General features: G+C 28.4%; 1 protein-coding gene across 10 annotated transcripts in view; it reads right to left on the bottom strand.

Moving 5' to 3' along the window:
* tn (tripartite motif containing protein thin) overlaps positions 1-12,763 on the bottom strand; it is a 267,388-nt gene that overhangs the window by 77,171 nt on the left and 177,454 nt on the right. For 7 of the 10 annotated variants that reach the window (XM_075311498.1, XM_075311489.1, XM_075311496.1 and 4 more), the window contains one exon: positions 1,860-2,572. In XM_075311498.1, coding sequence (XP_075167613.1) covers positions 1,860-2,572 — 713 coding nt within the window. The remainder of the gene's footprint in view (positions 1-1,859; positions 2,573-12,763) is intronic. The other 3 variants (XM_075311493.1, XM_075311495.1, XM_075311497.1) reach the window with 1 other exon arrangement.

Raw genomic sequence — 12,763 nt, 5'->3', positions numbered from 1 at the left:
ATTTCTATAGAATATTTTGTCAAAAATTTATTTCTAAAGAATACTTTGTCAAAATTTTATTTCTATAGAAAATTTTATAAAAATTTTATTTCTACAGAAAATTTTGTTAAAATTTTATTTCTAAAGAAAATTTTGTCAAAATTTTATTTCTATAGAAAATCTTATCAAATTTTTTCTATAAAAAATATCAAAATTTTATTTCTATAGAAAATTTTGTCGAAAATTTATTTCTATAGAAAATTTTGCCAAAAACTTATTTTTATTTATCTATAGAAAATTTATGAAGTACCGTAAATTCTACCAATCTACCAAACTGTAAAAAGAACTACCATTTTTGGAAGAATTCTACCAACTGTGGCAACCGTGATTACAATGCTACAGAAGCCTTTGTTTGCGGATATAAAACTTATAAAAAAAAAATATTTTAAATTGAGGAGTTGATAAACAAAATTTTTATTTTCTTTAAAATTCAGTCTAAAGGAGCTCTTGACAATAATCTTCTAATGGAATTTTTGTTGAAATTTAGTGAAAAGTACTTTTTCGCTCCAAAAAATAACTTTTTGGTACTTGCTTAAAAATTGTATTTTCCATTCCTGGTGTGCACTTAAGAGTGATTGCACTCAACAACAACAACTGCCAGCAGTTGGCATTAACTCAAGAGAATTGCGGTAGATCGCAGCCGTTCCCTTGTGCCGAAATGTGTTACAAAGAGAATGACAAAGTTAGTAAATATATAATATAAACAAATTGTATTCTCAAATAGTTTCTGCCATATACCAATTTTAATATGACCACCTCTATGCCTATACTCACAAAATATGGTGTTTACTATTGGTCTAACATTGGTCTAAACATTAATAATAAATGTTTTATTCAAAGTATATTTTTGAAAAATTTTTTCTGAGTAAAGGCTATTTTAAAAATTTTAAACTTTTCCTCATTTTATAAAAAAAAACAGCAAAAATACGACTTGTGCAAATATAGCGTTTTTGATATTTAGAATTTTAAATAATTTAGAAAAATACAAAATTTGTGAAATTTTTGAATTTTGACAAAAACAACCGCGGGAATTTCACATTCAATTGTGCCACAATTTTATATATAGGCATAGCCTTTCGATATATCGACATAACTTCAAAATCCCTGACACACACTTCTCCTGGTTTGACACAACTATGACTATTGTAGATATCACACAAATCATGGAAAAATATATGGTTGAAAACAATCATTTATCCCGACTAATAAACGGGGAGAAAAAAAATTAAAAATGGTTGCAACAAAAGTTAAATATTTTTTCATGATATATGGTTGCGGTGAATACTGTGAATTCGAGTTTTGGTATATTATAGAACAACAACGTATTCCCAAAATTTTTTGACACCGTTGGCATATTGAAGTAATAGAATTTTGTACGTAAAATGTATGTGTGGAAAAATATGGGGCATGCAAAAAAAATGTTTAACACTTGAAGCTATTTACACACATAGCATGTTAAACTTTCGATTACTTGAAATTTGTCTAGCAAATTTTAGTTGAATTGTTAATTTCTCAATAGCCAAAAATTCTACAAAAAAAATTTCCAAAAAATTACATTTAATAAAAACTCAAATTTCTCATCATGCCATTGTAACTTGAGTTCAGTGTATTTTTGGTGGTGTTTTTTTTCGGTTTAGTGGTAAAGCGGTTACTTTCAAAAGTATGTCAGAAAAAAAATAGAGATTTAGAAAAAACATTTTACACATTTACGTTTAAAAGAAATCAAAAATTCAAATGCATAAACAAGGCATTAATAATAGTTGAGTCGATAAAGAGAACGTAGGAGAATTCTAATTAAATTGGAAATTTCTTATAAATACCTGCTTCCGGAGGCGCTGCCACTGCCATAGCGGTCTGAGTCATCGGTAGCTCGTTGACGGGCAGATGCTGAGGTAGAGCCACCATAGCCACTGCTAGCTGCAGTACTACTGCTTGAGGGTGTTGCATAGGATGAGGAGTTCTTGGATCCGGTATCATCACGAGAACTACGTCTCGAGTCGAGACGATCGCGATACGAGGATGTGGCAGAACTGCCAGCCGAAACGCCAGATGTTGCAGCACTCGATGAAGGTTTATTGCTGCTATTGGTCTTCTTGACATCGACTTCTTCATCTTCAGACTCTTCGGTGGAGGTTTCCTCCTCACTACTCGAGTCTGATTCGACTTTACTTTTTTCGGCTGCTGGAGTGCTGTGCTGTGGCAAGAAACGACTTACGAAGGGTTTCTTTTCGGTGGTCGTAGCCGCAGTTGTTGTTGACGAGGCTCCAGTAGATGATCCTGCTGCTGTTGTTGATGTCCTATTGCTAGATCTGGCTGGACTTTCACGTGATACTGAATAGCGGGCCGTCGATGGTGCTCGACCGGCAGCTGCCGAACTAGCAGAACTTTCAGTGGAAGCCGTCGAATCACTGCTTCCCGAACGGGTAGTCTTCTTAACGGCGGCCACTTGGGCTGGTACGGGAGCTGCTGGTTTTGACTGTTGAATGGGAGGAGTAGGAGATCCATCAGATTCTTCTTCTGAATCGCTGACAGCCTAACATTTTTTATATGGGTTTTGTTTTTTTCATAATGGTTATAGATGTGAGTTTAATTTGAGATGAGGGCGTTTTATGGCGATGATTTGGTGAAAATTAATATGGGCGTATAAAACGGACGCATAGCGATAGAAGTAACGAAACGAGCAATCGTTTGCACGAAACCATTGTTATGAGAGAATGTGAAAAAAAGTAAAAGAAAATCAAACAAAATGTTAATTGATAACACAATCGTAATAATTAGTTCATCACAAGATGTGTGAGAGCAGGCTGGCAGAGGGTTTGGGGGGAACATGGAAATATTGATTTGAATAATAAATTATTTAAATATCTGAAATAAAATAAGAAGCTAGTTTTTCCGGAATTTCCTCTCAAAATTATTATAGAGATACCTTTAAGCTGGCTCATAAGTTCAGCAACCAACTACAGGCTGCTATCATAGCTAAACCACTCGTCTGACAGATGACAGATTTATTGCAGAGACAGTTCATTTTGTTGCTTACAAACTAACAAAAGCGTAATAGTGTGATTGCTTTATACTTGGCTGGAAACCAACAACCCTGCAAATATTTTCTAACGAAAGTGTATCGAAGTAGCTTCGCCCTGGAAGATAAAACTTTCATAGGCGATATCATTTTCTTATCGATAGTGTTCTAAGAGAATCGAACCAGTGACTAAAATAAGTCAAAAAAGCGATAGTTATTTTTGAAAAAATAAAAATGATGATCGGCCGCATCGAGCGTTGAACTCGGAACCTTTCGTTTTTAAATCAGAGACTCTCCCTCTGTGCCACCCACGCTCGTTGGTTGATAGTGGCTTTTTACACACATGTACTCTCAGAGAGGTGCTATTGCTATGTCGATGTATGGAGTTTATATTTAGATTTTTGATCGTGGTTAGAGTCGAATTTGTTTGGAAACGGAAACACCCCACGCGATAGTTGTTTTTACTGTTGTTGTGGGTGAGATATTACTACCAGAAAACTTCCTGGCGATTCGAAGTAGTGACAGTTTTGAGAAAGACGATAAAACAAACATCCGATTGCTTGCAGGGAAGTGGCTATCATTAGAGCCCTCTACCATTTAAATGTTAATAAATCGTTTTTTCTGGTGTCACTGTTGGATCGTATCCAAAAATTGGGCGAAAATTGAAAGCCACATTTGATCGAATCCACGGAGCTGTGGCAGAAAATGTGCTTGTGAGCTAAACATATGGCGACAACACATGTTTTCACCAAAGGTATACGAACAAAGATTGTTGCGGCATCTGTTATTCCCCCATCGTCTCCCCTATTGTAATCTGATGGTTCGTCATGTATCGTATTTCCGTCCCGTCGGCGGCTACGCGTTTGATCTGAAACTCTAGTTATAGGTCTTAGGTTCACTATTGTCTCCAAGACTGTTGTTGAAGTGGTCCTCATTGCCCCAGTTATGCCGATTTGTGTAAATATCGCTCGATTTGGCCAAATGTGGTTGAACAATTTAAATCTGACCCAAATTAGGATCCCAAAAAATTGGAAGGGCACCTGAGCCATTAGGAAGCCACTGTGGTGCAATGGTTAGCATCACGGTTACCACAGTTGGTAGAATTCTACCAAAAATGGTAGATTTTTTACTGTTTGGTAGATTGAAAGAATTCTTGATGTTTTGATAGATTTTGCGAAATATTCCTCTCAAAAATTTTTCTATAGAAATAAAATTTTGACGAAATTTTCTATAGAATTTTGATAAAATCTTCTTTAGAAAGAAAATTTTGGCAAAATTTTCTATAGAAACAAAATTTTGGCAAAATTTTCTATAGAAATAAAATTTTTACAAAATTTTCTATAGATACAGAATTTTGACAAAATGTTCTATGGAAATAAAATTTTGGCAAAATTTTCTAAGGAAAAAAAATTTGGAAAAATTTTTATGGATATAAAATTTTGGCAATATTTTCTAAAGAAATAAAGTTTTGGCAAAATTTTCCATAGAAATAGAATTTTGACAACATTTTCTATAGATATAGAATTTTGACAAAATTTTCTATAGAAATACCATTTTGGCAAAATTTTCTATAGAAAGAAAAATAAAAAAAAAAAATGGTAAAATTTGCTATAAAAAATAATTTTGGCAAAATTGTCTATAGAAATAAAATTTTGGCAAAATATTCTATAGAACTAAAATTTGCTAAAATATTCTCTAAAAACAATTTTTTTCAAAATTTTCTATAGAAATAAAAGTTTGACAAAATTTTCTATAGAAACAATAATTTGGCAAAATTGTCTATGGCTAGAAAATTTTTGGCAAAATTTTCTATGGATATAAAATTTAGGCAAAAATTTCTATGGATATAAAATTTTGGCAAAATTTTCTATAGAAATACATTTTGGAACAATTTTCAAAATTTGGCAAAATTTTGACAAATTATGTATAGAAATAAAATTTTGGTAAAATTTTCTATAAAAATAAAATAGATTTTGCGAAATATTCCTCTCAAAAATTTTTCTATAGAAATAAAATTTTGACGAAATTTTCTATAGACCTTTGATAAAATCTTCTATAGAAAGAAAATTTTGGCAAAATTTTCTATAGAAATAAAGATTTGGCAAATTTTTCTATAGAAATATAATTTTGACAAAATTTTCTATACAAATACCATTTTGGCAAAATTTTCTATAGAAAGAAAAATAAAAAAATAAAATTTTGGTAAAATTTTCTATAAAAAAATAATTTTGGCAAAATTGTCTATAGAAATAAAATTTTGGCAAAATTTTCAATACAACTAAAATTTAGGAAAAATATTCTTTAAAAACAAATTGTGGCAAAATTTTCTATAGAAACAAACTTTGGCAAAGTTTGTATAGAAAAAAAAATTTGCGAAAATTTTCTATAGAAACAAAATTTTGGCAAAATATTCTATAGAAATAAAATTTGCTAAAATATTCTCTAAAAACAAATTTTGTATAAATTTTCTATAGAAATAAAGGTTTGACAAAATTTTTTATAGATACAATAATTTGGCAAAATTGTCTGTGGATATAAAATTTTGGCAAAATTTTCTATAGAAATAAAGTTTTCCATTCGTTTTGTTTTGTTATTGTTGGTTTTGTTCTTTAAGCATTGTTGTTGTTTTTTATTGCAGCTTAAAACCATACATTGACTAAACTACAAGTGTAGCTTAACCAACAGAGGAAAAGAATGTTTGTCAAATTTATTTGGGCAAAGCCCTTTAGACTGCAAGATGGTTGGATGGACGCACGTTTCGGAATTACCACATTCCTCATCAGCACCCTCTACTTATTCTAATTCCGAAACGTGCGTCGATCCAACCATCTTGCAGTCTATAGGGCTTTGCCCAAATAAAATTCTTTTCCTCTGTTGGTTAAGCTACACTGGTAGTTTAGTCAATGTATGGTTTTAAGCTGCAATAAAAAACAACAACAAAGAAATAAAGTTTTAGCAAAAATTTTCAAAACTATGGCAAAATTTTGGCAAATTATGTATAGAAATAAAATTTTGGCAAAATTTTCTATAGAAATATAATTTTGGCTAAATTTTCTATAGAAATAAAATTTTGGCAAATTATGTATAGAAATAAAATTTTGGCAAAATTTTCTATAAAAATAAAATAGATTTTGCGAAATATTCCTCTCAAAAATTTTTCTATAGAAATAAAATTTTGACGACATTTTCTATAGAACTTTGATAAAATCTTCTATAGAAAGAAAATTTTGGCAAAATTTTCTATAGCAATAAAATTTTTGCAAAATTTTCTATAGAAATAAAATTTTTGCAATATTTTCTATAGAAATAGAATTCTGACAACATTTTCTATAGATATAGAATTTTGACAAAATTTTCTATAGAAATAACATTTTGGCAAAATTTTCTATAGAAATACCATTTTGGCAAAATTTTCTATAGAAATAAAAATGAAAAAATTAAATTTTGGTAAAATTTTCTATAAAAAAATAATTTTGGCAAAATTGTCTATAGAAATAAAATTTTGGCACAATATTCTACAGAAATAAAATTTGCCAAAATATTCTATAAAAACAAATTTTAGCAAAATTTTCTATAGAAATAAAAGTTTGACAAAATTTTCTAAAGAAATAAAGTTTTGACAAAATTTTCTATAGATATAGATTTTTTACAAAATTTTCTATGGAAATAAAATTTTGGCAAAATTTTCTAAAGAAATAATGCTTTGGCAAAATTTTCAAAATTTTGGCAAAATTTTCTATAGAAATAAAATTTTGGCAAATTATGTACAGAAATAAAATTTTGGCAAAATTTCCTATAGAAATAACATTTCGGTAAAATTTTCTATAGAAATAAAATTTTGGCAAAATTTTTTATAGAAACAAAAATTTGGCAAAATTTCTATAGAAACAAAATTTTGGCAAAATTTTCTAAAGAAATAAAAATAACAAAATAAAATTTTCCATAGAAATAAAATTTTGCAAAATTTTCTATAGAAATAAAATTCGCCAAAATAACAAAATTTTGGCAAAATTTCTATAGAAACAAAATTTTGGCAAAATTTTCTAAAGAAATAAAAATAAAAAAAATGAAATTTTCCATAGAAATAAAATTTTGGCAAAATTTCTATAGAAACAAAATTTTGGCAAAATTTTCTAAAGAAATAAAAATAAAAAAAATGAAATTTTCCATAGAAATAAAATTTTGGCAAAATTTTCTATAGAAACAAAATTTTGGTAAATTTTGTATCAAAATAAAATTTTGAAAAAAATTCTATAGAAATAAAATTTTGAAAAAATTTTCTATAGAAATAAAATTTTTAAAAATTTTTCATTAGAAATAAAATTAAAAAAAAAATCTATACAAATAAAATTTTCTTTACAAACAAAATTTTGAAAAAATTTTCTATAGAAGATTATTTTGGATATACAATTTTTATGGACATAAAATGTTGGGAAAATTTTCTAATGAAAAAAAGTTTTCTATAGAAACAAAATTTTGGCAAAATTTCTATACAACTAAAATTTTGGCAAAATTTTCTAAAGAAATAAAAATAAAAAAATAAAGTTTCCATAAAAATAAAATTTTGGCAAAATTTTCTATAGAAACAAAATTTTGGTAAATTTTGTATAAAAATAAAATTTTGAAAAAATTTTCTATAGATATAAAATTTTGAAAAAAATTTTCTATACAAATAAATTTTTCTATGCAAACAAAATTTTGAAAAAATTTTCTATAGAAGATTATTTTTGTTTGGTAGTATTTTTATAGAATTTTCTCCAAATTTTTATACCCTTCACCACTACTGTGGTACAGGGTATAATAAGTTTGTGCATTTGTATGTAACGCCAAGAAATAATTGTCATAGACCCATCTTTTAGTATACCGATCGGCTTAGAATTAAATTCTGAGTCGATTTAGCGATGTCCGTCTGTCTGTCTGTCTGTCTGTCCGTCCGTCTGTCTGTATATGTAATTTTGTGCACAAAGTACAGGCAGCAGTTTAAGTCCGATCGTCCTCAAATTTGACATAAGGTCTTTCTTCGGGTAGAAGGCAATCGCTATTGATTTTGACAAAAATCGGTTCAGATTTAGATATAGCTGCCATATATAGTTATCACCGATTTGATCATAATTCACGTATTTATGAACCGACGTTCTTCAAATTTTGTACATCTGAATGTTTTATCTGTCCCGTCAAAACTGCCAAATATCAGCTAAATCGGTTCAGATTGAGATATAGCTGCCCTATATATCTTTCGTCCGATTTTGACTTATATGGCTTCAAAAGCCAGAGTTTTGCCCTGATTTGATTAAAATTTTGTACAAGGAGTACGTTTAATAGTATCGTTAATTGTGCCAAATTTAGTTGAAATCGGTTCAGATTTAGATATAGCTCCCATATATATCTTTCGACCGATTTGGACTTATATGGCCCCAAAAGCCAGAGTTTTGCACTGATTTGCTTCAAATTTTGCACAACAAGTACGTTTAATAGTATCGTTAAGTGTGCTTAATTTGGTTAAAATCGGTTCCGATTTAAATATAGCTCCCATATATATCTTTCGTCCGATTTGGATTTATATGGCCTCAAAAGCCAGAGTTTTGCCCTGAGTTGCTTGAAATTTTGCACAAGGAGTACGTTTTATAGTATCGCTAATTGTGCAAAATTTAGTTGAAGTCGGTTCAGATTTAGATATATCTCCCATATATATCATTCGCCCGATTTGGACTAATATGCCCACAGAGGCAAAAGTGCTACTCTGATTTACGTGAAATTTTGCAGAGGAAGTAGAAGTGAACTTGAAACTTTGCACAGGCAGTAGAATTAAGGTTCTGCATATGTGTGTTTATTTTGGTTGAAATCGGTTCAGATTTTGATATAGCTCCCATATATATCTTTCGCCCGATTTTCCGTCATATGACCACAGAGGTCAAAGTTGTTATCCGATTTACGTGAAATTTTGCACAGGGAATAGATTCAACATAGTAACTATGCATGTTAAATTTGATTGCAATCGGTTCAGATTTCGATATAGATTCCATATATATGTTTTTCCTATTTAGGCAAAACTGGTCGAAATACCGACATTTTCCTTATCAAATCGCCACTGCTAAGTCGAAAACTTATCAAAATGACTCAAATTTTCCTACTACTCTATTACACATCTATCGAACGATAAATCATAAATACACTTTTGCGAAGTTGCCTCAAAATTGGTTCATATTTGAATGTTTCCCCTATTTTTTTACTAATATTGTGTTCCACCTCAGTGCATTAGCCGACTTAAATGTAAAATCTATAAGTATCGCAGATCTGCTCATATATACAGAATATATGTGTATGGATTCATATAGTATCCAACACATTGGACGGATTTGATATGGTATCGAAAATGTGGACTTACAAAGTGGTGAAGGGTATAAAATAGTCGGCCCCGCCCGACTTTAGACTTTCCTTACTTGTTGTAGATTATTTTTGGTTCGAATGGTAAAATGGTTCGAATGCATACACTCGGTCTTGGGGTCAAACCCAGTTTCGACCTACCACCAACAAGGCTTACAGCGGTGGTTCTCAGTAATACTGGTGACATTTCTGAATATTCATAAAATGGAGGTTCCTTGTCACTGAGCTTAACATAGAATCGGGCAGTATTCAATGATAACAAAGATGTTCACTACTGTATTATAACAATGAACCGAATGGACCGAATGAATGAAGCCTGAAATATCGGGCTGCGATTATACCTAACCAAACCTGACCACGGTTGGCACTCTTGCCATAAATAGTGTACAAAAATTTTAAGAAAATTTTACCAAAAATCTATCAACATTAACAAAGCGGTATTTTGAAGTTTTTTAAAAATTTTTCAAATTTCTATAGAAAATTTTTTATTTTTATAGGAAATTTTGTCAAAATTTTATTTTTATGCGAAATTTTTGTCATAATTTTACTTCTATGGAAAATTTGATCAAAATTTTATTTCTATAGAAAAATTTGTCAACATTTTATTTCTATAGAAAATGTTGTCAAAACTTTATTTCTATAGGCATTTTGTCAAAATTTGATTTAAATATATAGAAAATTGAATTACCTATTTGTTGAGGAAAATTTTGAAAAATCTACGAATGCATCAAGAATTCTACCAATTTAGCAAACAGCAATTTACCATCCACCATTTTTGATAGAATTGTACCAACTGTGCTATCAACCTGAGCTATCAAAAATGGTGATCTTGAACAGGGGGAAATAGTCTTACAATTTTCCTCATAATCATATGTTTACATATTTCCCAAAGTCTTTTAGCTAATATTCTAATATATGGGCATTTAAAATATTTTTTTAAATATATATATTTCCCTATCCCTCTTTTATAGTATCGGCAATCTGTTTGGCTGATTATAAATTCATAGAAGACATTCACAAGGGATATGGTAGCAATGTTATAATAATGATTATGCTTAATATGCTCAGCTATGAATGACAAAATAGCAAAAGGAAAAACAAGCAATATGAATATCTTTCTTAAGATATTCTTAATGCTAAAAATGCTAAGATACTTAGAAATAGCGAAAAAACAGAAATCTTAAATAAAATCAACTATGCAGGGGGGCGAAAAATAAACAAAAATACAGGACCGCCTTAACATGAAATTAACAATAAAAACAAAATGTCAAAATGGAAACAAATACAAAAAAAAAAGCTCAAGGATGAATTTACATTATCTGGTCTTTCTCGTTTTATAGTTTTTTTTTTGTTTTTTCATCTAAAGGGGACATCAGAAATGCAAATTTAAAAAAAATCACGAAACAAATATGATTGTGAGACAAAATAAAATTGTGGCAAAAAAATATTAATGCAAATGCTAAGGAAATAAAACAAGGAACCAAATAAAAGACATACAATTAAACTATGAAGAAAACAAGGCAAGACAAAACATTACATTTGGAAAAAATATATATTTTTTTGGAATAAAACATAATCAAATTAACATCACTACCAAATCGTTGTGTTTGTTTGTTTGTCTGTAGTGTTCATTTTTTTTTTTTGCAGTTGTCATAACCAAATCACATCATCATCATCATCGTCATTAACAAAACTAGCACCATACATACGGCCGCCATCATCAATGCTGATAGTTGAAATATCATCTGGTCATATCGTATGAATTTAAGATTAGCCAAGACCTTTTTTTATACTGGGGCAAATTGTGGGAGACTTGATCTGGGTCTACGTTTTTCTTGAGTTATTTTTTTTGTGTTTCTTGTTTTGTTAAGGAAATAAATCAAACATATAATATTTTTGTGATTTATCATTTATTTGGTATTTGTTTTAATTGTTGTAGGATTTTTTTGTCTTGGATTTAATTTTTTGTTTACAATAAATCTTGGACAAAATATATATTTTTTTAAAAATTGTTATCATATACAAATAGCATACATACATACATAACGATAAGGTATGAGATGTTAACATTTATGTTTTTTTTCTTTTTTTACTTTTTAACAGGGATTACTTAAAAGTTACATAGGTCTTCTTGTTACACATTCTTCATAGTATACACGAATACCATCAGCACATAGGTCGAAAGATTTATATAAATTGTATTAAAAAAAAACATTTGCTTGTAAATGTGAGGAAATTATAAAATTAAATGAATCCGATTACTATAAAAAATTCAAATTTATAATGGAATCAAAGCGACAAGATGTCAAAAAATATTTTTTCTTAAATTGTATTATATTTCGATTAATAGTTTTCATGTCAAAGTAGGTTATTAGGTCCCAGCAAAGAAAAAAATTTAACCAAAAAAAATTCAAATATTCTTTTGGGATTTGGAAGTGTTGGCAAAACTTTACAATTTGTAAGCTATTTTTCTTTTTTTACCATTTTATACAAAATTTTTTTCTATTGAAAATTTTGTAAAAATTTTATTTCAATAGAAAATTTTTCCAAAATTTTATTTCTATAGAAAATTTTGTCAAAGTTTTATTTCTGTAGAAAATTTTCTTAAAATTTTATTTCTATAGAAAATTTTGTCAAAATTTTATTTCTATACAAAATTTTGTCAAAATTTTATTTCTATAGAAAATTCGGTCAAAATTTTATTTCTATAGAAAAATTTGTCACAATTTTATTTCTATAGAGAATTTTGTCAAAATTTTATTTCTATAGAAAATTTTCTCAAAATTTTATTTATATAGAAAATTTTCTCAAAATTTTATTTCTATAGAAAATTTTGTCAACATTTTATTTCAGTAGAACATTTTTCAAAATTTTATTTTCTATAGAAAATTTTGCCAAAATTTTATTTCAATAGAAAATTTTGTCTAAATTTTATTTCTACGGAAAATTTTGTCTAAATTTTATTTCTACGGAAAATTTTGTCAAAATTTTATTTCTATAGAAAATTTTCTCAAAATTTTATTTCTATAGAAAATTTTGTCAAAATTTTATTTCTATAGAAAATTTTGTCAAAAATTTATTTCTATAGAAAATTTTTGTCAAAATTTTATTTCTGTGGAAAATATTTTCAATTTTTTTTTCAATAGAAAATTTTGTCAAAATTTTATTTCAGTAGAAAATTTTGTCAAAATTTTATTTCAGTAGAAAATTTTGTCAAAATTTTATTTTCTATAGAAAATTTTGTCAAAATTTTATTTCAATAGAAAATTTGGTCAAAACTTTATTTCTATAGAGAATTTTGTCAAAATTTTATTTCTATAG

Source organism: Haematobia irritans, chromosome 5 (genome assembly GCF_050003625.1).
Source record: "Haematobia irritans isolate KBUSLIRL chromosome 5, ASM5000362v1, whole genome shotgun sequence".
Taxonomy (NCBI): Eukaryota; Metazoa; Arthropoda; class Insecta; order Diptera; family Muscidae; genus Haematobia; species Haematobia irritans.
The sequence above is the reverse complement of the archived record's forward strand: the minus strand, read 5'-3'. Positions and strand labels throughout refer to the sequence as shown.